The sequence below is a fragment of the Anolis sagrei genome, chromosome 1 (assembly GCF_037176765.1).
Source record: "Anolis sagrei isolate rAnoSag1 chromosome 1, rAnoSag1.mat, whole genome shotgun sequence".
NCBI classification, from domain to species: domain Eukaryota; kingdom Metazoa; phylum Chordata; class Lepidosauria; order Squamata; family Dactyloidae; genus Anolis; species Anolis sagrei.
Window position 1 is genome coordinate 8491484 of NC_090021.1, and position 22854 is coordinate 8514337.

Sequence of the window (22854 nt, forward strand, 5' to 3'; positions counted from 1 at the left end):
CATTTTGTCCACAGCTGTGCCACAAGGCTGTGAGTGTGTGTAAATATCAGAGTACAAAAATACTTCTAAGGACCACAAACACAACTATGACAACACCTTCAAATCCCTTGCATCAAATTAATTGATTTTATTTATTTCCTCACATCTCACCTTTCTCCCGATATTGAGACTCTAGGCAACAAACAATAAAGGTAAAATCATAAAAAGAATGCAAACACATTAAATTATTAAGATAAAATAATAGTAATAATGACATAATAAAAACATCATAATAATATAAAATCATATCCTGTAGATGTCTACTTGTAAATAAAATAATACGATAAATTGGCTGCCATTGGAGACTGTAAATATTGAAGTTCAGATTATTTATTTAATATCTCAAATATTTGTACCCTGGAAATATTTCAAATATTTCTCTACCCTGGAAAGGGGACTATTGTAGTAATCCCCTTAAAACAGAGTTCATGAGTCTATTTCCTCCTTTCCACCCTTTCCTTGCTCCTTTCCTCCCTCTCTTTTCCTTCATTCCTTCCTTGTTCCATTCTTTCCTTCTTTCTCCCCTTCTACCACCAACACTCCAGGCCAACACTCCATACATCAAGCTCTGGAGTCAATAGGGAGATGTTGCTTCTGAGGAGCTGTCACCTTTGCAAAGGAGAAAGGTTGTGACAACGATGTGCCCTTTTCCACTTCGGAGGCCAGGGCCACTGAGAGAGGGGAGAGGAAGGAAGGCAAGTGCACAAGAGAGGGGAAAAGGAAGAAAGGCACAAGAGAGGGGGAGAGGAAGGAAGGCACACAAGAGAGGGGAAGAAGAAGGAAGGCAAGCGTGTGAGAGAAGGGAAGAGGAAGGAAGACAAGTGCACAAGAGAGGGGAAGAGGAAGGAAGGAAAGTGTGAGAGATAGGGGAAGAAGAAGGAAGGTACAAGAGAGGGGGAAAGGAAGGCACAAGAAAAAGGGGGAGAGGAAGGAAGGCGAGCATGCGAGGGAGGGGAAGATGAAGGAAGGCAAGAGCATAAGAGAGGGGAAGAGGAAGGAAAACAAGTACACAAGAGAGGGGAAGAGGAAGGAAGGAAAGTGAGGGAGAGAGAGAAAGAAGAAGGAAGGCACAATAGAGGGGGAGAGGAAGGAAGGCATGAGAAAGAGGGAGAGAGGAAGGAAAGCGAGCACGTGAGAGAAGGGGAAGAGGAAGGAAGGCAAGAGCATAAGAGAGGGGAAGAGGAAGGATGAGAAGTGTGCGAGAAAAGGGAAGAGGAAGGAAGATCACGCAAGAGAGGGTAAGAGGAAGGAAGGAAGGTTTGAGAGAGAGGGGAAGAAGAAGGAAGGCACAAGAGAGGGGGAGAGGAAGGAAGGCACAAGAAAGAGGGAGAGGAAGGTAGAGAAGCGCACGAGAGAGGGGAAGAGGAAGGAAGGAAAGTGAGAGAGAGGGGGGAAGAAGAAGGAAGGCGCAAGAGAGGGGGCGAGGAAGGAAGGCATAAGAAAGAAAGGGAGAGGAAGGAAAGCGAGCACGTGAGAGAAGGGGAAGAGGAAGGAAGGCAAGAACATAAGAGAGGGGAAGAGGAAGGATGAGAAGTGTGCGAGAAAAGGGAAGAGGAAGGAAGATCACGCAAGAGAGGGTAAAAGGATGGAAGGCAAGGGCGAGAGAGAGGGGAAGAGGAAGAAAGGCAAAAGAAAGAGAGGGGAAGAGGAAGGAAGGTGACCATGCAAAAAAGGGGAAGAGGAAGGAAGGCAAGAGCATAAGAGAGGGGGAAAAGAAGGATGGGAAGTGTGTGAGAAAAGGGAAGAGGAAGGAAGACCACGCGAGAGAGGGTAAGAGGAAGGAAGGCAAGGGTGAGAGAGTGGGGAAGAGGAAGAAAGGCAAAAGAAAGAGGGGGAGAGGAAGGAAGGTGAGCATGCGAGAGAGGGGATGAGGAAGGAAGGCAAGAACATAAGAGAGGGGAAGAGGAAGGATGGGAAATGTGTGAGAAAAGAGGAAGGAAGACCATGCCAGAAAGGGTAAGAGGAAGGAAGGCAAGGGCGAGAGAGGGGGGAAGAGGAAGAAAGGCAGAAGAAAGAGGGGGAGAGGAAGGAAGGTGAGAATGCGAGAGAGGGGAAGACGAGTGCATGAGAAAAGGGAAGAGGAAGGAAGACAAGCACATGAGAGAGGGGAGGAGGAAGGAAGGCAAGCGCAAGAGAGAGAGGAAAAGGGAAAAAAGGCACAACAGAGGGACAGAGGAAAGAAAGCAAGCACATGAGAGAGGGGAACAGGAAAGAAGGCAAGTGTGTGAGAGAGGGGAAGAGGAAGGAAGGCAAGCACACGAGAGAGGGCAAGAGGAAGGAAAGCAAGCGCACAAGAGAGGGGAACAGGAAAGAAGGCAAGTGTGTGAAAGAGGGGAAGAGGAAGAAAGGCACAGCACAGGGGGAGAGGAAGGCAAACGTGAGAGGGGGAGAGGAAGGAAGGCAAGCATCAAGAGAGGGGAAGAGGAAGGCAGCCGTGCAAGAGAGGAGAGCGCTGGGTTGCTCTACGGAGAGGTGAGAGTCCTGGTGAGAAGGTGTGGGGCTGAAGGCATGGGGCCTTCTCACCAGGGCCCTTCCTTCTCTCCACAGCAACCCAGCTCTCTCCTCTCTCGAACGGTTGCCTTCTTCTTCCCCTCTCTTGCATGCCTTCCTTCCTCTCTCCTTTTCCCTTCCTGCCAGGTCTCTCACTCAAGTATAAGCTGAGGGGGCCTTTTTCAGCCCTTAACATGGGCTGAAAAGCTTGGTTTATACTCAAGTATATACGGTATACAAATCGCACACACAACCCTTAGTGCAGGGCTTATTTCCTCCATAGAAAGGCTCCCGATTTTCAGCAATGACCCCCAGCCTACAGGCCATAATAAGAAGGCGCAGCACCAGTAGCCTCCCAATTGGCACCAATTACTTTCTCCAAAGACTGCATCCATCCATCCATCCACCCACCCACCTGCCGCCAGAAGAACAAATTTGCTTCCAAGTCTGAATGCATTCCCTTCCAACGAGATGACATTTGAGCCTGCCCTAAAAACCGGTTGTCACATCGGAAACAGTCATATTTTATGCCCTGGAGAAAAAACCGAGACATACACTGGAGAAACCTCTCGGGCTGTGGTTGGAAATGTTGATATTTGGAAAGATGTAGGAGAACAGGGAAAGCCATGCTTAATGCTGCACATTTTCAGTGCTCGATACAAAAATATAGCTAAACACCACATAGTTTTGTTTTGGATTGATGCAACCGACACGGACAATATACAGCAAGTTTTTGGTTCTTGGAAACAATAAATCAATAGCTCAGTTTTTCATTTTGTAAGTGTAGATGAACCTTACCTGGCATCCCCTTTCGAAAGGTTGGAGTTCACCGGGTTGAGAATCACTTTGTTTGCATCCACGTCCACCACGCATTTTGTATGCAGGTCTATTTCTGTTGGGGAAAATAAAGTGGGGACGGAAGGACAAAGGGTAAGAATGTCATAAAATTGTAGTATTCCATGTCCCAACTTTGCCAATTCACGCTACTGCTCTCTCATAGCATCCTAATTGCACATCCCACAGTCTCCAGCTTCCAACTGGGTGAAGCATTATGAGATTATTATTATCCCAACTAGCGGTCCCCTGCCACGTGTTGCTGTGGCCCAGTATGTTGATCTGCAAAATAAAGTAATAAGAAAGTTCTTGTGGGCTTTTTCGGGCTATATGGCCATGTTCTAGAGGCATTTCTCCTGACGTTTCGCCTGCATCTATGGCAAGCATCCTCTGAGGATGCTTGCCATAGATGCAGGTGAAACGTCAGGAGAAATGCCTCTAGAACATGGCCATATAGCCCGAAAAAACCCACAAGAACCTAATAAGAAAGTGTTGGTTTCTAATATATGTAATGTCTTGATGCTTGTGGGTAAACAGTATTTCTTGTTGTTTCTTTGTCAGTGTTGATGTGGAGAGTGTCTGGTTTGCCTACTCGGGAACATGCAACATCGAATTGTCCTTCTTTAGGGGTCCCTTGCAAATCTATGATACTATATCTGTGTGTGTGTGAATAATATCTATCTATATCTATGGCTGGATGGCTCTTTGTCAGGAGAGCTTTGATTACGTTTTCTTGCCCTGGTGAAAGGAGTTGGACTCGTTGGCCTTAAGTATTTTCTGTTGGTCGTGGGGGTTCTGTGAGGAAGTTTGCCCCGATTCTGTTGTTCATGGGGTTCAGAATACTCTTTGATTGTAGGTGAACTGTGAATCCCAGTGACTACAAATACCAAATGTCAAGGTCTATTTCTCCCAAACTCCATCTGTGTTCATATTTGGGCGTATTGAGTGCTTGTGCCAAGTTTGGTCCAGATCCATCATTGTTTGAGTCCACAATGCTCTCTGGATGTAGGTGAACTACAACTCGCAAACTCAAGGTCAATGTCCACCAAACACTTCCAGTATTTTCTGTTGGTCATGGGAGTTCTGTGTGCCAAGTTTGGTTCAATTCCATCGTTGATGGAGTTCAGAATGCACTTTGATTGTAGGTGAACTATAAATCCCAGCATCTACAACTCCCAAATGACAAAATCATAATTTTTTGAGTGATGGTCACTCCTTGTGTTGTGAGACGTTTTGTTGCCAAATTTGGTGTGATTTCGTTCATTGGTTCTTTTGTTTTTAAGATACTATGCACAGAGCATTTTTATATACAGGGTTAGTCAAAATGCATAGGCCAATAAGCCATTCAATTGAATGGCTTATTGGCCTATGCATTTTGACTAACCCTGTATATAGATTGCTTCTCTAAGGATCTGTCTTCATTGTACATTGACATCATTCAACAGCCATGGCACAATGCGAAGGAATCTTGGGAACTGTAATTTTGTCATGATTTTACTACTCTCAGCCAAAGAGTGTTGTTGCATCACCAAAATATAACTCCCAAGATCCCATAGCAGCTAAAGTGGTGTTGAATGCATTAATTGTACACAGAATACAGTAGATGCACCCATAGTTGAATGTCTTTGGAAATGGGTTGTTGTAGGTTTTTTCGGGCTGTATGTCCATGTTCTAGAGGCATTTTCTTCTGACGTTTTGCCTGCATCTATGGCAAGCATCTCAGAGGTAGCGAGTCTTTGGAATAGCTGATCAGAAAATGTATTTAAATGATTGAGGCTGGTAAGAAATAAAATAATAGTAATAATCTCAGTCATCCCTATAAATTCACCTTGTAAACAGGGGGACCTATACTATTTAGTAAAACCCCTCTATATTCACCACCTCAGCCACCTTGGGGAAAATACAGGATAGAAATAAAAGGATGATGACGATACAACTACAACAACAACAACAACAACAACAGACTCTGCAAGGAAGCAGATTAAACAATAGATCACATCTTCGGCTGCTGCAAGAAGATCGAGCAGACAGACTACAAGCAGAGGCACAACACCATTGCTCAGATGATTAATTGGAACCTGTGCCACAAATACCATCTGCCTGTCACAAAGAACTGGTGGGATCACAACCTTGAAAAGGTTACGGAAAATGAACACATCAAACTAGTCTGGGACTTCCAAATGCAGACTGACAAGAGTTTTGGAGCACTCCTGACCTCACGATTGTGTTAAAAAGTATGGATCGTTATGTTGCAATCCTAGGCGACAGCAGGATTGGAGAGAAACAACTGGAAAACTTACATGATATGAGGATTTAAAGATCGAACTGCAAAGACTCTGGCACAAACCAGTAAAGGTGGTCCCAGTGGTGATCGGCACACTGGGTGCAGTGCCTAAAGACCTTGGCCTGCACTTAAACACAATCGGCACTGACAAAATCACCATCTGTCATCTGCAAAAGACCTTACTGGGATTTGCACACATTATTCGCCAATACATCACATAGTCCTAGACTATGGGAAGTGTCCGACATGTGATCCAATACAACAGCCAGCCAATAATAACAATAATAATAATATTAATCATCATCATCATCATCATTTCAGTCCCTGTAAATTCACCTTATAAACAGGGGGACCTATATTATTTATTATCAACCCCTTTATATTCACCACCTCAGCCACCTTGAGTCCCTATCGAAAGAAACGTGGGATAGAAATGAGAATAATGATGATGATGATATAATGATGAATAATGATGATGATGATTGTATAAATATGTGAGAGAATGCCACAGGGAGGAGGGAGCAAGCTTGTTTACTGCTTCCCTGGAGACTAGGACACGGAACAATGGGTTCAAACTACAAGAAAGGAGATTCCATCTGAACATGAGGAAGAACTTCCTGACTGTGAGAGCCGTTCAGCAGTGGAACTCTCTGCCCTGGAGTGTGGTGGAGGCTCCTTCTTTGGAAGCTTTTAAACAAAGGCTGGATGGCCATCTGTCAGGGGTGATTTGAATGCAATATTCCTGCTTCTTGGCAGAATGGGGTTGGACTGGATGGCCCATGAGGTCTCTTCCAACTCTATGATTCTATGGACTAATCTTGTTGTGTATCAAATAATAATAATCATCATCAGCATAATTATCATCATCATTTCAGTCGCTGTAAATTCACCTTATAAACAGGGGGACCTATATTATTTTTTATCAACCCCTTTATATTCACCATCACAGCCACTTATGGGAAGAAATGTGGGATAGAAATGAAGATAATAATGATGGTAATAATAACAATAATAATATTTCCAAATCCAGAAATACTTTTCCAGCCATGTCTGGATTGAATTGCATATGGGTTTTAGGAGAGCCTATATAGTCCACAAAATATCTCATAGAGAGGATGCTGTCTGCAAATCCAGCCAAGGTTGCCTATTTCTGCAGTGAGTCGCAATGTGAGAGTGCCACCTCCTTCATTAGTAAGCTGATAGTGGCTTCAAATCCCAATTAGCGGCAGATGGGAAGGGGGAGCGAAAGGTGCTTTTCCTGCACCAATGAATATCCAGGTGACCAGGCTATGGACAGCTCAGCACCTTTCCTGCGCTCCCTCCTCCCCGCCTGTGTCCCTGGGGCTCTGTGTCACCCTGGATTTGTCTGCATGAGCGGCGCACTGTCGCCTGCATAAGACAACACAGGAGATGCATGGACCCACTTGAAAGCTGAAACCGCTTCCATAGGAACTGCAGTTGGGGATGAGAATCTGGAGAGTGGAATTGTCTCAGTTTAGGGAACAAAATGTGCAGAGAATAAGGGCTGCTGAAAATTCATGCTTATGATCAATTCGTATCACTTCTCTTTTCTCTTTGGATAGGTTTGCACTGCGTATTCAGCCCTCAGAAATGCATCCTGTGTTAGTTGGGGGTTAGGAATTGTGGGAGTTGAAGTCCAAAACACCTGGAGGGCCCAAGTTTGCCCATGGCTGGTATATAATGCGACATGAGCTTCAATGGATTTGGGTGTCCACAGGGAGTCCTGAAAGCAAACGCAAACCAACGATATGCATACCTATGTGCACTAGGAAAGTGAATGTAGTGTGTTGGTTTTTGCATTGGACTAAACGTTCAGGGTAGTGAAGGCTCAAGAGTGGCAGGCTTTTAACTTTGCATATGCCCAAGTGCTTGCAAAGAGACTGCAAATTCCTATCCCCATTTCACTATGCTGTATCCCCAATGCCAGAAATACAGCTTAATGGTGTAACATTAGAAAATGTTGACATTTCTGCTATCTTGGCAGCCATCTCTCCACCAAAGTCAACATCGACACTGAAATACAACACCGCCTGAGCTCTGCGAGTGTGGCTTTTTTCCGAATGAAGCAGAGAGTGTTTTGAGGACATCCATAGGGAGACCAAGGTGCTTGTTTATAAAGCTATTGTCCTCCCAACCCTGCTATACGCCTGCGAGACGTGGACTGTCTACAGATGTCACATGTACCTCCCGGAACGATTCCATCAGCGCAGCCTCTGAAAAATCCTGCAAATCTCTTGGGAAGGCAAGTGGACAAATGTCAACGTGCTGGAAGAAGCAAAGACCACCAGCACTGAAGCGATGATCCTCCGTCATCAACTCTGCTGGACCAGCCACGTTGTCCAGATGCATGACCACCGTCTCCCAAAGCAGTTGCTCTACTCTGAACTCAAGAACCGAAAACAGAATGTTGGTGGACAGGAAAAGAGATTTAAAGATGGGTTCAAAGTCAACCTTAAAAACTCTGGCATAGACACTAAGAACTGGGAAGAATGGAAAAGGAGTAGGGAAGCCCTGGCCCCTGAGTGCTCCAGATGGAGGTCAGCTGTGACCAGCAGTGCTGTAGAATTTGAAGAGGCACAAATGGAGGGCAAAAGAGAGAAACGTGTCAAGAGGAAGGCACGTCAAGCCAACCCCAATTGAGACCGCCTTCCACCTGGAAACCGATGCCCTCACTGTGGGAAAAGATGCAGGTCAAGAATAGGGCTCTACAGTCACCTACGGACCCACCAGTACACTGATCTTGGAAGACTATCCTACTTGGACAAAGAGGGATTGCCTAAATAAGTAAGTACACTGTGCAACACAATTCTTGTTCTTGAGTTATAAATGTCATTTCCTAATTGGTTCAATCATATAAACATGGCAAAAAGTTTATTAAACTGCCAATTCACAACCTCTGAGGATGCTTGCCATAGATGCAGGCAAAACATCAGGAGAGAATGCCTCTAGAACATGGCCATATAGGCCATAAAAACCTACAACAACCCAGTGATTCCAGCCATGAAAGCGATTAACAACACATTGACAAATCTTTGTTTGTGTAGGAGGGACATCCTGCAGCACATTTTGCTCTATTTTTGCAATGAATGTTTCAAGTCTCAAAGAATTCAATATAGTTTGTCACAAATAACAAAGTTCCTGCAGCAGAACAACAATTTTCAAAGTATGGACTGCAAACTTAAACAGGAAATAATACTTTCAAACCAGGAACAGAATTATTTTTTTCAAATTTTATTACATAGCGTAGCATTTCTCAACCTGGGAATCGGGACCTTGGGGGGGGGGTCATGAGGAGGTGTCAGGGGGGTCCCTAAAGACCATCAGATAACACAGTATTTTCCGTTGGTCATGGGGGTTCTGTGTGAGAAGTTTGACCCAATTCTATCATTGGTAGGGTTCTGAATGCTATTTGACTGTAGGTGAATTATCAATCCCAACAACTACAACTCCCAAATGTCAAGGTCTATTGTCCCCAAACTGTGTTCAAATTTGGGCATATTGAGTATTTGTGCCAAGTTTGGTCCAGAGCCAACACTGTTCGATTCCACAGTGCTCTCTGGATGTCGGTGAACTACAACTCCAAAACTCAAGGTCAATGCCCAACAAACCCTTCCAGTATTTTCTGTTGGTCATGGGAGTTCTGTGTGCCAAGTTTGGTTCAATTCCATCGTTGATGGGGTTCAGAATGCTCTTTGATTATAGGTGAACTATAAATCTCAGCAACTATAACTCCCAAATGACAAAATCAATCCTTCCTCCAACCTCACCAATATTCAAATTTGGGCATATTGGATATTTAGTCCAGTGCATGAAACTACATTTTGCAAATCAGATATTTACATTACAATTCATAACAGTAGCAAAGTTACAGTTATGAAGTAACAACAAAAATAATTTGATGGTTGGGGATCACAACAACATGAGGAACTGTATTAAGGTATTAGGATGGTTGAGAAACATTGCCCTTGAGTTTCAACCAATTCAACATTGGGTTGTTGTAGTTATTTCAAGCCATGTGGTCATGTTCTAGAGCAGTGGTTCTTAACCTGTGGTTCCCCAGGTGTTTTGGCCTAAACTCCCAGAAATCCCAGCCAGTTTACCAGTTGTTAGGATTTCTGGGAGTTGAAGGCCAAAACATCTGGGGACCCACAGGTTGAGAACCACTGTTCTAGAGGCACTCTCTCCTGACGTTTCGCCTGCATCTATGGCAAACATCCTCAGAGGTTGTGAGACCTCACAACCTCTGAGAATGCTTGCCATAGATGCAGGTGAAATGTCAGGAGAGAATGCCTCTAGAACATGGCCATATAGCCCGAAAAACCTACAACAACCCAGTGATTCCAGCCATGAAAGCCTTCAACAATACATTCAATTCAACATTGTTTGTGTCCATAGTTTCCTGGAGTAGAACAACTACTTTCAAAGTAAGGACTGCACAATTAAACAGGAAATAATACTTTCTAACCAGGAACAGAATATTTTTTCCCAAATGTTATTACATAGTGTTATGGGACATTAGCATTCAAGGAACGTGGTCCTGGAAGCAAACTTCACTGTCTGTGGATATCTAGTAGCTGTTTTTGCTGTTCTAGCTACTTTTCCCATCGGTAACGATGCAATAATGTCTTGTTGGGGGTGGGCTACTAATAGCCCAGGGCTTGGACACCTGCTTTGCTTTGCAGAAGGTCCCAAGTTCAATCCCCGGCAACGTCAATTAAGGGATAACCGAGAAGCAGCTGATAGATTCCTGCAGAAGAACCTGGGCAGCTGCTGGGGAAGAGAGCAAATGCAGAGACAGAAAGACCAAGGTCCTGACATCATGCAAGACAAGTACTCAAAGAGACAGAGGGAATATTGCGAGGTTACGATGGCCAGAATGGTCTGCAAAGACATACAGATATCTATCCGAAGATATTTATTTCCATCTTGGACCAAAAGCAGCAGATGACACCAAATTAGGAGGGATAGCCAATAATCCAGAGGACAGGAGCAGGATTCAAAATGATCTTGACAGATTAGAGAGATGGGCCAAAACTAACAAAATGAAGTTCAACAGGGATAAATGCAAGATACTCCACTTAGGCAGGAAAAACGAAATGCAAAGATACAGAATGGGGGACAATGCCTGGCTAGAGAGCAGCACGTGTGAAAAAGATCTTGGAGTCCTCGTGGACAACAAGTTAAACATGAGCCAACAATGTGATGTGGCGGCAAAAAAAGCCAATGGGATTTTGGCCTGCATCAATAGGAGCATAGTGTCTAGATCTAGGGAAGTCATGCTCCCCCTCTATTCTGTTTTGGTTAGACCACATTTGGAATATTGTGTCCAATTCTGGGCACCACAATTCAAGAGAGATATTGACAAGCTGGAATGTGTCCAGAGGAGGGTGACTAAAATGATCAAGGGTCTGGAGAACAAGCCCTATGAGGAGCGGCTTAAGGAGATGGGCATGTTTAGCCTGAAGAAGAGAAGGCTGAGAGGAGATATGATAGCCATGTATAAATATGTGAGAGGAAGCCACAGGGAGGAGGGAGCAAGCTTGTTTTCTGCTTCCTTGGAGTCTAGGACGCGGAACAATGGCTTCAAACTACAAGAGAGGAGAGATTCCATCTGAACACGAGGAAGAACTTCCTGACTGTGAGAGCCGTTCAGCAGTGGAACTCTCTGGCCCGGAGTGTGGTGGAGGCTCTTTCTTTGGAAGCTTTTAAACAGAGGCTGGATGGCCATCTGTCAGGGGTGATTTGAATGCAATATTCCTGCTTCTTGGCAGAATGGGGTTGGACTGGATGGCCCAGGAGGTCTCTTCCAACTCTTTGATTCTATGATTCTATGAGAGAGTGAAAAGTAAATGCCAGTTTCTGTCCTAACCACCAAGTTAGTTGCAAAAAACCAGGGATGTGAATTCAGTCCAAAGCCCAGTCTGCACACTGCGCCCTTCCTTTTAAGTAAATATTGCCCGTCCCGAAAAGAGACTTTTAAACAGAATCAACACATCCAGGAGGAGCATTCTGGGGTATGCAAGGACATCCTGGAATACAATGCTTTGAAGCAGAAAAAGAACAATGACACTTTCCCTGCGCTGCTTAAAAACAGGAGAACGAACTAAAGCGATGTTGCTTCTGCAAGAATAATTAGAAGTAAATGTTTATTTTAAAACTATAGAATCATAGAATCAAAGAGTTGGAAGAGACCTCATGGGCCATCCAGTCCAACCCCCTGCCAAGAAGCAGGAATACTGCATTCAAATCACCCCTGACAGATGGCCATCCAGCCTCTGCTTAAAAGCTTCCAAAGTAGGAGCCTCCACCACACTCCGGGGCAGAGAGTTCCACTGCTGAACAGCTCTCACAGTCAGGAAGTTCTTCCTCATGTTCAGATGGAATCTCCTCTCTTGTAGTTTGAAGCCATTGTTCCGTGTCCTAGTCTCCAAGGAAGCAGAAAACAAGCTTGCTCCCTCCTCCCTGTGGCTTCCTCTCACATATTTATACATGGCTATCATATCTCCTCTCACCCTTCTCTTCTTCAGGCTAAACATGCCCAGCTCTTTAAGCCGCTCCTCATAGGGCTTGTTCTCCAGACCCTTGATCATTTTAGTTGCCCTCCTCTGGACACATTCCAGCTTGTCAATGTCTCTCTTGAATTGTGGTGCCCAGAATTGGACACAATATTCCAGGTGTGGTCTAACCAAAGCAGAATAGAGGAGTAGCATTACTTCCCTGGACCTAGACACTATGCTCCTCTTGATGCAGGCCAAAATCCCATTGGCTTTTTTGCCGCCACATCACATTGTTGGCTCATGCTTAACTTGTTGTCCACGAGGACTCCAAGATCTTTTTCACACGTACTCCTCTCGAGCCAGGCATTGTCCCCCATTCTGTATGACTCTAAACATCTTTGTTCTGTGTAGTTCAATCTTTGTTCAGTGTATTTTAATATATGTATTTCATAGAAATACATTGTTATATAATATTTTTTAATTTATTTATAGAAATACTATAAATAAATTAAAAAATATTATATAACAATGTATTCCTATGAAATACATATATTAATATACTTCATAGAAATGCATTGTTATATAATATTTATTTATTTATTTACAGTATTTATATTTCGCCTTTCTCACCCCGCAGGGGACTCAGGGCGGATTACAATGCACATATACATGGCCATTAGACATTCAACATATATAGACAGACACAGAGGCAATTTTAACATTCCAGCTTTCCGGCTTCATGAGGGTATGCTCGATTCCAGCCACAAGGGGAGCTGTCACTTCACCATCCACTTGTGACGCTGAGTCCTTGATGGAGTACTTCCTCATTCTTCTGCACGTTGCTGGAAGGTTTATTTATGGTGTCGTTAGTTAAATTAGCCTCCCTGCATAAAGCGGTATCTAAATTACCTACTTGACCGACGCAACTGTCTTTCGGGCAGCACAGAAAGCTACACTATTAATGGTTGGGAGCTCACTCTGTGTCATGTATCATGTTCTGCAATTGATGGTGGTTGGTGGTGATAGGCCTAGCCATTGGTGATGGACAATGAACAATAGGCCTAGCCAATGGTTGGGAGCTCACTCTGTGTCATGTATCATGTTCTGCAGTTGATGGTGGTTGGTGGTGATAGGCCTAGCCACTGGTGATGGAAGGGTTAATGTACATCTAAGTTCTAAAGGGCTGAGTAATCTGTAAGTAAGGGTTCATGGGTGAAAGCAATTAAGGGTGGAGGTAAACATGCCCAGCTCCTTAAGCCGCTCCTCATAGGGCTTGTTTTCCAGACCCTTGATCGTTTTAGTCGCCCTCCTCCTCCTCATAGTTTCTCATTCCGACTGTAAGTAAGTCTAAGAACATATCAATCATAGATATGGGGATCATACTATTTTACATCATCATCATCATTATTAAGGTAAAGGTTTTCCTCTGACATTAAGTCCAGTTATGTCCGACTCTGGGGGCTATTGCTCATCATTTATAAGCCGAAGAGCCAGTTTTGTCCATAGACATCTCCAAGGTCATGTGGCCAGCATGACTGCATGGCATGCCATTACCTTCCCGCAGAAGCGGTATCTATTGATCTATCACATTTGAATGTTTTTGAACTGTTAGTTTGGCAGAAGCTGGGGCTAACAGTGGGAGCTCATGCTGCTCCCAAGATTTGAACCTGCAATGTTTCGGTCTGCAAGTTCAGCACCTCAGCACTTTAACCCACTGCACCACCGGGAGCTCCTATTATTATTATTATTATTATTAGTAGTAGTAGTAGTAGTATTACTATTATTATTATTATGACCAGTTTCATACCTAACATTACTTAGTGGAAGTCTGAACTATCAATGATTCAGATTCCATGTAAGAATGTGGGAATCAGTGAAATATCTCCAAATAATGTGACGTGTTTTGATCAGTATCATTTCTTGTAACTGTGTTGTTGTGATTCCCATCTACAGCAATTTCATCCAGCTGTTTTGTCAGTCCATTTAGAAATATTTTCCAGACATAACTGTGGTTGATAACAATAATAAAAAAGTTTGCATGACGGATGTGGCAATCCCAGAAAAACAGCAGAATCAGAGAGGAGAGGAAAGGAAAAACTGTGAAATATGGAGACTTTCAGACAGAGATTGAAATGATAACACTGACGGGACTCGTCCAACTACGACTATCACCACCACAACCAAAACAACATCTCCTTCTCCTTCCTCTTCCTACAACAGCAACTTCTTCCAACAATAACAACAACTTCTTCATCTTCTTCATTTCCTCTGCCAACACATGCTGCTTATCCACATGCCTTTGGTGCAGCTTTGTCCTCCAACTGAAAAAGTAAAACAACAAACCAAGTCCACATACTGCAGCTTACTCAGAGGAAGCCACATAGAAGTACCACAAGCAATGGTTTAAAACAGCTCCTATTCTGCAGACAATTTCCAAAGAACCAACCTGAAAGCTGACCAAAAACAATCACAGGCCAGAACATGGCTTCTCTATTTGCAAACAGGTTGATGACAACTCCTTGCACATTAATCTAGAACAGTGGTTCTCAAACTGGGGTCCCCAGATGTTTTTGGCCTTCAACTCCCAGAAATGCTGACAGATGGCCATCCAGCCTCTGTTTAAAAGCTTCCAAAGAAGGAGCCTCCACCACACTCTGGGGCAGAGAGTTCCACTGCTGAACGGCTCTCACAGTCAAGAAGTTCTTCCTAATGTTCAGATGGAATCTCCTCTCTTGTAGTTTGAAGCCATTGTTCCATTGCGTCCTAGTCTCCAGGGAAGGTTGAGAATCACTGTTCTAGAAGTAACTCTTATTCAAGTCCTGCAGAGCAAGGAATTGGTAGTGACCATCACGTAATACTACGTAACAAAACTTGAAAAATGTTCCTGGTTTGAAAGTGTTATTTCCTAGAATCACAGAATTACAGAATCCTAGAGTTGGAAGAGACCTCGTGGGCCATCCAGTCCAACCCCATTCTGCCAAGAAGCAGGAATATTGCATTCAAAGCACCCCCGACAGATGGCCATCCAGCCTCTGTTTAAAAGCCTCCAAAGATGGAGCCTCCACCACACTCTGGCAGAGAGTTCCACTGCTGAACAGCTCTCACAGTCAGAAAGTTATTCCTAATGTTCAGGTGGAATCTGAACATTAGCCACTGGTGGCGCAGTGGGTTAAACCCCTGTGTCGGCAGGACTGAATACCGATAGGTCGCAGGTTCGAATCTGGAGAGAGGCTCCTTCTATCAGCTCCAGCTCCTCATGCGGGGACATGAGAGAAGCCTCCTACAAGATGATAAAACATCAAATCATCTGGGCATCCCCTGGGCAACATCCTTGCAGACGGCCAATTCTCTCACACCATAAGCAACTTGCAGTTTCTCAGGTCGCTCCTGACACAACAACAACAAAAAGGTGGAATCTCTTTTCTTGTAGCTTGAAGCCATTCCTCCATTGCATCCTAGTCTCCAGGCCAGGAGAAAACAAGCTTGCTCCCTCTTCCCTGTGGCTTCCTCTCACATACTTATACATGGCTATCATGTCTCCTCTCAGCCTTCTCTTCTTCAGGCTAAACATGCCCAGCTCTTTAAACCACTCCTCATAGGGCTTGTTCACCAGACCCTTGATCATTTTAGTTGCCCTCCTCTGGACACATTCCAGCTTGTCAATACCTCTCTTCAATTGTGGTGCCCAGAACTGGACACAGTATTCCAGATGTCGCCTAACCAATGCAGAATAGAACAACTACTTTGAAAGTAGTTGTTCTACTCCAGAAACTTTGTTGAATTGGTTGAGACTATGTTGAGATATTCATTGAAAAACTAGAGCAAAATGTGCTGCACGGTGTCTTGCAAGAACCAAGTTTTTCTGTAGTTTAATACTTTTTCCATGTTTTTATGATAGAGCCAATTAGGAAAGGATATTTATAACCCTGGAAGAAAAATCGTGTTACATAGTGTAACTGGAACAAGATTTGTATTATTTGAGCCATTTCTGTATCACCTCCCAGACTATGTGGGCTCTTGAGACCATGACAAAGGCAACAAAAATAACGCAGACAAAAAGACACATTGAAATACTCTCTAAGAACTTTCAAAAGCAGTCTAAGAACAGTCTTAAAATACCATTTTCAAACAGAGCATAATGATTTCAAGCACTGAAAACCATGGAAGACAGTGTTGTTTTGGTTTCCCAAAGGAAGCTCCAAAGAAAGGGATTACTTGGAACGGCCTTGGGTAAGGAGTCCTACAGTCGAGAGGCTCCTATGAAGGAAGCCCTGTTATGGGTACCCACAAACCCAACTTCACGAGATGTTGGGATTCCAAGGAACTTAGATTTTGGGGGACTCTTATGGGAGGAGATGGTCTTGTAGAAATCCTGGACACTGGCCATTTATCACAAAATCATAGAGTTGGAAGAGACCTCTTGGGCCATCCAGTCCAACCCCATTCTGCCAAGAAGCAGGAATATTGCATTCAAATCACCCCTGACAGATGGCCATCCAGCCTCTGTTTAAAAGCTTCCAAAGAAGGAGCTTCCACCACACTCCGGGGCAGAGAGTTCCACTGCTGAACGGCTGTCACAGTCAGGAAGTTCTTCCTCATGTTCAGATGGAATCTCCTCTCTTGTAGTTTGAAGCCATTGTTCCATTGTGTCCTAGTCTCCAGGGAAGCAGAAAACAAGCTTGCTCCCTCCTCCCTGTGGCTTCCTCTCACATATTTATACATGGCTATCATATCTCAAATGGCGACTACTGGATGACATATGTTCTGTATCATAAATTAGAGCTGATGTGGTCTATCCAATCAATTTTCTGAATCAGCACCCCATATAACCAAAGTAAATCTAAAGCTGACCAGGAACTGATTCGTAACCCTTTTGGTACTAATGTTGGAGAGTGGTCCCTGGTCAAAAAAAAGGTCATAGAGTCATAAGAGTCTCAACCAATTCAACTTAGTTTGTGGCAGTAGAACAACTACTTTCAAAATAAGGACTGCATAATTAAAGAGGAAACAACACTTTCAAACCAAGAACAGAAATGTTTTCAAAATTTATTACATGGTGTTGTTGTTATTATTAGTATTATATTTATATCTATAATTTATTCAAACTACAAGAGAGGAGATTCCATCTGAACATTAGGAAGAACTTCCTGACTGTGAGAGCCGTTCAGCAGTGGAACTCTCTGCCCCGGAGTGTGGTGGAGGCTCCTTCTTTGGAGGCTTTTAAGCAGAGGCTGGATGGCCATCTGTCAGGGGTTATTTGAATGCAATATTCCTGCTTCTTGGCAGGGGGTTGGACTGGATGGCCCATGAGGTCTCTTCCAACTCTTTGATTCTATGATTCTATATATTATCAACTTGCAACACTAAAAAGAGTACAAATTACCATATAAGGCCTTCAATATAAAAATTACACTTAGGACTGGACTTGATGGCCTTTGAGACCCCTTCCGAAGTTATGATTGTCCATTTCATTAATCACTCATGCAGCAATATTAGTTTTAACGGCTCCTCTAACGAGCTAGTAAAATAAAACAGCAATAACAACAGTGGTCAAGAGCCATCGTAAAACTCTGCGGCCGGTTTCACGACCTGCGGACTGCAGTCCGGGGCTGCCCAACCCAGACGCAAAATAATAATCCAATTACTTGCTCGCAGAATTGACTTATTCAACACGCAACGGCAAGGGAGCGCAGCAGCCACTTTCACAAAGATTGCAAGCTTTTGTCGGACGCTGTGCTATTTTAAGCTGCTGAAACAAACCAAAGAGCCACGTGCTCCAGGGCTCCATTACACAGTTTCCCCAGTTTGTTTTTGTTTTTTTACGACTTCTGCCAGGCAGATCGGTTTTATGAATAGGGGACACTCAAAGCCAATTACCAAACTGTGATAAAAATTTATTCCCTTTCCTTTTAAAAAATAGAATAATTGAAACCAGAACCCAACTGAGCTTTCCCATATTGTCAGCAAGACTGTGGAGTGTGTTATTCTTTACAGACGTAGCAAAACAAGAAGATCCAACTCTAGCAGTTGAATATTCCTTCTCTGGAATACCAAAATCCCAAATAATTCCAAATTGTCAACATGGATGGATGTGATAGCAACATCATTCCTTTCTGATGGTTCAATCTAATTTCGTTTAATGCACAAAATTATCCAAAATTATCATTCAAGCTATGTGTATAAAGTCTATACAATACATAAATAGATTTCGTGTTTGAACTTGGGTCAAAGTTCCAAGATATGTCACTATGTACTTACATGCAAAAACAATATTCTAAAATCATACATACATATATATACACACACACACATATATACACACATATATACAGTGGAGTGTATCTCTACTGGCATCTGAAAGGATACAATTCCTACTGACTTCTAAAAGCATACTGTTTCTAAAATGGAGTCTGAGTCCTGAACAGTCCCAGTTCTGATCACATGATCTGCAGCCCCGCCCATGAGAGTCTAATAGAGTCTCTGTCTCGTCTGAAAGTCCAAAGGAGTCTATCTCTACTGGCATCCGAAAGGATACAATTCCTACTGACTTCTAAAAGAATACTGTTGCTAAAATGGAGTCTGAGTCATGAACAGTCCCAGTTCTGATCACATGATCTGCAGCCCCGCCCATGAGAATCTAATAGAGTCTCTGTCTAGTCTGAAAGTCCAAAGGAGTCTATCTCTACTGGCGTTTGAAAGTATACAGTTCCTACTGACTTCTAAAAGCATCCTGTTTTGAAAGTGGAGTCTGAGTCCTGAACAGTCCCAGTTCTGATCACATGATCTGCAGCCCCGCCCATGAGAGTCTAATAGACTCTCTGTCTAGTCTGAAAGTCCAAAGGAGTCTATCTCTACTGGCATCTGAAAGGATACAATTTCTACTGACTTCTAAAAGAATACTGTCGCTAAAATGGAGCCTGAGTCCTGAACAGTCCCAGTTCTGATCACATGATCTGCAGCCCCGCCCATGAGAGTCTAATAGAGTCTCTGTCTAGTCTGAAAGTCCAAAGGAGTCTATCTCTACTGGCGTCTGAAAGTATACAGTTCCTACTGACTTCTAAAAGCATACTGTTTCTAAAGTAGAGTCTGAGTCCTGAACAGTCCCAGTTCTGATTACATGATCTGCAGCTCCCCCCATGAGTGTCTAATAGAGTCTCTGTCTAGTCTGAAAGTCCAAAGGAGTCTATCTCTACTGGTGTCTGAAAGTATACAGTTACTTCTGACCTCTTAAAGCATACTGTTTCTAACATGGAGTCTGAGTCCTGAACAGTCCCAGTTCTGATCACATGATCTGCAGCCCCGCCCATGAGTCTTATAGTCTTTGTCTAGTCTGAAAGTCCAAAGGAGTCTATCTCTACTGGCGTCTGAAAGTATACAGTTCCTACTGGCTTCTAAAAGCATACTGTTTCTAAAGTGGAGTCTGAGTCCTGAACAGTCCACAACACAGAGTTAAGGAAAACTGCATACCAATACAAACATATATAATACAGTAAGCAACCTGAATTGTATACAAACAAATAACTAGTGGAGACTTGAAGAAGGTTGGTAATTCCAACAAAAAGCTTTTCTTTGTATAAGACTTTTTGCACTTCCTTCTCTCTTTTTGAGAAAGCAACAAAAGTGCTGTGGTTTGGGGACTAGACCAAAGTAGTGCATCCACACTATAGAACTGACCCAATCTGACACCACTTTACCTTCCCCGGCTCAGTGCTATGGAATCCTGGGAGTTGTAGTTTCACAAGGAAGGCCCTTAGCCTTTTGCAAATCAGAAACAACTTGAAGCCATGCAACAGACAAACAACACAGCCCTTCCTAAAGACAGAAATGTGCACACCATGTAATTTACCATAAGGAAATACATGGCTAGGCTATTTGAAATTAATGCCTTCATTGGTTACTTCGGTAAGAGCACAAACCTTTTAATACCTACTCCCTGCATGTCATGAATTTTGATATTTTGACAACTTGGGAAGAAACACGATTTCCCATTCAGACTTATGCATGGATGACCTTTTTTTCATTCCCGAGACAAGCAATGCAACATTGCGAAGGTGAACAATGCAGCAGGAATGCAACCGAGAAGGGATTGCACCGGATCACAGGGAGGAAAGGGCGTGAACCCTCTTGTGCAAACCGGCTCTTAGTAAAAGCGAGGAGCTCCAGTGCACGGTGTATAATTAAGAATGACTATAAACACACCGGAGAAGATCTGCCCTTTAAAAAGCTGATTTCATCCTTCTCTATTGGCACATCCCAAGGACTGAAAACCAGTCAATCCAAATTATGGTCTACAACCCGCAGTTTGTGACACACACGTCAATCCAAATCCAGTTTCCACTCTTCCCAACAAACTGGGTTACATTTATTTATTTATCGTGTCAGTGTAATCAGTCGATTATATTACATTTCTAACAGAACAAAGGAAAAAAAAAACAAAAAAAATACAAAATTTGTGAGTTTGGTAGTTGATTAAATGTCCTTTGACCAGTATCTGGCCACTTGGAGTGCTTCTGGTGTTGCTGCAAGAAGGTCCTCCATTATGCATGTGGCAGGGCTCAGGGTGCATTGCAGCAGGTGGTCAGTGGTTTGCTCTTCTCCACACTCGCATGTCGTGGATTCCACTTTGTGGCCCCATTTCCTAATGTTGGCTCTGCATCTCGTGGTGCCAGAGAGTAGTCTGTTCAGCGCCTTCCAAGTCGCCCAGTCCTCTGTGTGCCCGGGGGGAGTCTCTCATTTGGTATCAGCCATTGGTTGAGGTTCTGGATTTGAGCCTGCCACTTTTGGACTCTCGCTTGCTGAGGTGTTCCAGCGAGTGTCTCTGTAGATCTTAGAAAACTGTTTCTTGATTTAAGTTGTTGACGTGCTGGCTGATACCCAAACAGGGGATGAGCTGGAGATGTCTCTGCCTTGGTCCTTTCACTATTGGCTGCTACTTCCCGGCGGATGTCAGGTGGTGCAATGCTGGCTAAGCAGTGTAATTTCTCCAGTGGTGTAGGGCGCAGATACCCCATGATAATGCGGCATGTCTCATTAAGAGCCACATCCACTGCTTTAGTGTGGTGAGATGTGTTCCACACTGGGCATGCATACTCAGCAGCAGAGTAGCACAGCGCAAGGGCAGATGTCTTCACTGTATCTGGTTGTGATCCCCAGGTTGTGCCAGTCAGCTTTCCTATGATACTGTTTCTAGCACCCACTTTTTGCTTGATGTTCAGGCAGTGCTTCTTGTAGGTCAGAGCACGGTCCAGAGTGACTCCCAGGTATTTGGGTGCGCTGCAATGCTCCAGTGGGATTCCTTCCCAGGTGATCTTCAGAGCTCGGGATACTTCTCTGTTCTTGAGATGAAAAGCACATGTCTGTGTTTTAGATGGGTTGGGAATCAGCTGGTTTTCCCTGTAATAGGCAGTGAGAGCACCTAGAGCTTCAGAAAGCTTCTGTTCTACCATCTCAAAGCTCCCTGCTTGAGCAGTAATGGCAACATCATCAGCATAGATGAAGCTCTCTGTCCCTTCTGGCAGTGGCTGGTCATTTGTGTAGATGTTGAACATGGATGGGGCAAGCACACTCCCGAGTTACATGAGATGTAAGATCACAGATTTGGGGGGAAGAGGAGACTATCTGAAGGACTCGAGGTTGAGAACCGTATTTAGGATACAAAGGGCAACCTAGACTTCTTCTAAACACTGGATATAGCAAGCTGCAAAACTGGATTCAAACTGCGCAACTGCATTTGACCATCCTCAAAAAGCAAATGTTCTCAGCAGTAAAACTGAGGCTGTCCCTTTGAAATGTGAAAGGAAAGTGTGCAAATGCCAGAACAAGGCTTGAAAGGACCGGATTCTTTGTAGCCCAGCGCACAGATTGCTAAACCACCTTCTCCAGATAAAGACGATTGTTAGGCTGAACAATGGCATGCTTGAAGACACCACTCCTCCAAAATGACACAAAAGCTATGTTCCAACATAAAAAGGACTACTCCAGGGGTTTTTAATGTTAATCTCTCTGCTTAAAAATCTACTAATTTGAAGGCAATCTCAATCTTCATTATAGAATCATAGAGTTGGAAGAGACCTTGTTCTGTCGTGCGCTGGGCCTGTAACAGCTGTCTTTTCTATAGGACGTATACTTTAAGCCCAGCGGGAAGCCGGGGCGCCTCAAAGAGAGGTTCTCAGGGATTTTTCTGAAGTGATGGTCTTTAGAGTCTTTAATGATACAACAAAGTCTTTATTATGGAACAAACAACAAATCTTCAATGGTTCAAACAACACTTCAAGGCTTTCTTAGTCTAGTCCTCAATGGACTGGTACCTGACTTTAATTAACTGTACTTTCTCTGTAGGAAAAAAAACCCCTATTTAACCTCTCCCAGGCTATTTACCATCTATGCCTCATCGGTGTGGGTCCTACTACCGATTCCAAATGCGTCTGGGTATCCAGTAGACCTACCAGCCGAGGCTTGTACATATTTCAGATGGAGTTCCGTGGATCTGCAATGCTGTCCTCCCTCAGAGAATTCTTTGAAACCTCAGGGTTGTTTTCCCTCTGATTGCTGTGAGGCTGAGAGGCTGTGAGCTCTCAGCCAGAGCCTTGGGACCTTTTCCCTGGAATTTCTGTTTCTGTTTCCCTGGATGTTCTTGAGAAAAGAAGCTTTTCTATGGGATGAGCTGGTCTACATCCTATAGTTTAGCTT

At 43.7% G+C, this 22854-nt stretch overlaps 1 protein-coding gene across 2 annotated transcripts in view; it reads right to left on the reverse strand.

Annotated features, from left to right (window-relative positions):
- Positions 1 to 22854, reverse strand: part of KIF13B (kinesin family member 13B) — a 268692-nt gene that overhangs the window by 230926 nt on the left and 14912 nt on the right. For both annotated transcript variants that reach the window (XM_067462696.1, XM_060754661.2), the window contains exon 2: positions 3328 to 3421. In XM_067462696.1, coding sequence (XP_067318797.1) covers positions 3328 to 3421 — 94 coding nt within the window. The remainder of the gene's footprint in view (positions 1 to 3327; positions 3422 to 22854) is intronic.